At 35.4% G+C, this 2,500-nt stretch overlaps 1 protein-coding gene across 2 annotated transcripts in view; it reads left to right on the forward strand.

Moving 5' to 3' along the window:
- The window catches only part of ATG4C (autophagy related 4C cysteine peptidase), a 93,847-nt gene that overhangs the window by 65,006 nt on the left and 26,341 nt on the right, over window positions 1–2,500 (forward strand). The window contains exon 11 of one of the 2 annotated variants that reach the window (XM_075067660.1): window positions 1,648–1,674. The exons of the other annotated variant lie outside the window; for it this stretch is intronic. Within the exon in view, the coding sequence (XP_074923761.1) occupies window positions 1,648–1,662 (15 nt within the window). The 3' untranslated portion in view covers window positions 1,663–1,674. Of the gene's footprint in view, window positions 1–1,647; window positions 1,675–2,500 lie in introns of those variants that run through there. 2 annotated transcript variants of the gene reach the window in all.

Genomic DNA, 2,500 nt, shown 5'->3' on the forward strand with positions numbered 1-2,500 from the left:
TCAGTCATGGGTTAGGGGTTGTTATAAATGTGTATGGGTAGGGTTTTGTGGCCTGCCTTGTGCAGGAGGTCAGACTAGATGATCATATTGGTCCCTTCTGACCTATGAGTCTATGAGTCTAAATAACAACCACCAAGTGAAAACAAAGCCACAACAACCAGGGGGCCAAATTCAACCCCAATGCAATTTCATCAGAATAGCACCAAAGATAGAATTTAACCCACAGCCTGTCTGAATCTTGTCAGTTGAAATAAAAGTGCAGCTATTGTAATAACAAATTCTGACTGTGTCACTTTCTCTAGATAAATGTAGAGGAAAATTTAAGGCATCAAGGGAAGGAGCTCAAAATCAGGTGATGCCCACATAATACACGCTGGGGAGGAAATCCTGGCAAGAATTTGATTGTGTGTATCTGTGTGTGTATTACCTATAGGTATGTATATTAGAAATTCACAAGTCTAAGTCAAAACATCTAGAATGTTTCATTGGATGCAAAAAAATTCCTTGCAGCAAGATCAGTTTTTGCAATAAACGAAATAATCCCAGCCCTTTAAGTAGATGACCATAGTTAACATTCACATTTCCTTACACTTTGCAAGTGGTGAATGAGAGGTCTGATTAAACATGATACAAAAAGAGCTTGCAAGTAGCACTGTTTACTAACATTTCAATTTCTATGCCTCATTTATTAGACTTAGAATAAAAAGGTTAGAGGGGTGTTTGGGATTGTCTTTAACCTTGATGATATTTCCACTGAAGCAGCATAATGGCTCTTAATTGCTTAAGTGAAGAGAACATGTTGACATGTCCTTCTTTGTGCTTAAAGCTCTGTGCCTAAACCATTATGCTAATTCAAGCATTATATACACCAAAGTATTTATGGGACTGACACAAGTGATGTTGCAGGTAAAGGGCTGTGAAATGGTCTGTAAACAGAGAGAATTGATTCCAGGCCCAAAGCAATGCTGTTAAAGTCACAGACATTGAACAGCCAGCCCTACAATTTCTATCCAGATTGTCAAACTGGGTCAGACAGTGTCAGCAGGACTGCCATTATAGATCAGATGGGTGGTTTAATAATATGTAAACCAACCACATAAATGGAAATTAACATGGAAGCATTGAGTACCTGATTTTGGCCTTCTTTCTTTCTTTCTTTCTTTGCGCAGCCCGTTTTGGTTACAGAATTCTGAGCTGCAACATTTGCTAAAACATTTAGGTGTAACAAAGTAAATCAGTATAATGGATTGCACTTGTATTTCCCTAAGTCAAGAGAGCAGCATTGCAGCCTGACGAGATCACAGAAGAATATGTGTATCATTTCAATCTTTGTGCAATAATATAAAATAAAAAAATCCATAGATTTGACCCACTAGTCCTTCAGTATTTTTAGTTTTATACATTATCTGCCTTTTAATACTAGGGAGTGAAGTTAATATGTAAAAGAGCACTGTTACTTTTAAAATAAAACAGTTTTCAAATATCTTCTTACGTGGTTTACTAATAACCACAGACTCTCAAAATGGAAAGAATTTTGAAAATCTAATTTGCTTCTCATCTTTTTATGCCATTTATTTACTTTTTGTATTTCACTCACATAAAGCAATGAAATTAGAAACTTTTTTTTTCTACTTATTTTCACTCTAGGTTCTGATGTACTAGCCCAATTCTTTTCTGTTTCTCTTTAAACTGATACAGAGGTATGTTTACATCTCTCACTCACATCTAATTTATTTTCATTCAAATATTTTAATATATTTTTAATTTCATGAAAACATTTAAATTCATACTCGAATTCATGTGTTAATTGTAAATTCAGACAAAAATCTTATTTTCATAGCTGTTTGTGAGGAACTAGCATACTTTGGACATGATTCAAATAATACTAAATAATAATTTAAAAAAAGAGTTTGTAATCCGTCTTTCCTTTTTAGAAAAATCTAAATGTTGAACCTAAACTCGTGCGTGTCTTTTGAAATGCAACGTGTTTTGATCTGATTTAGAAGTGATTCAGCAAGAGGGATATTTTTGATTAAATGGACCTTATTGCACAGGAAAAATCTGGACAAGTTGCTGCCTGTTTCTTCAACCTCCTCCTTCACAACATGATGCTGTTTCTCCGAGCAGAGTACACTACAAGGTACACACCAAGGACATACCTCTTTCCCCCTCTGTGGAAAAGTTCTGTTTCAGTGCTGTTTCCTTATTCACAGATTTCTGCATTGTTGAGAAAGTTATTCTGTAAAAACTGCACCAGACCAAACGATTCAAAGGCAGATTTTGGCATCATGCATCCCAACTTAACATGTCTGCCAACAGGGTTATAATGTTCTGGCTGTTTCTTGGACCACTGGCAAATATTTATATGGCACTATGATATATTAGACCTATATGGTGATTGTAAAAAGGTGTCAATATTTTCATATTAAGCCACGAGGCAAATATTTTTAATGGTTCATAGAGTGGAATAGCAGAAATAATCTAACCCCGGGTTGAGTCC

The sequence above is a fragment of the Chelonoidis abingdonii genome, chromosome 7 (genome assembly GCF_003597395.2).
Source record: "Chelonoidis abingdonii isolate Lonesome George chromosome 7, CheloAbing_2.0, whole genome shotgun sequence".
Classification (NCBI taxonomy): Eukaryota; Metazoa; Chordata; order Testudines; family Testudinidae; genus Chelonoidis; species Chelonoidis abingdonii.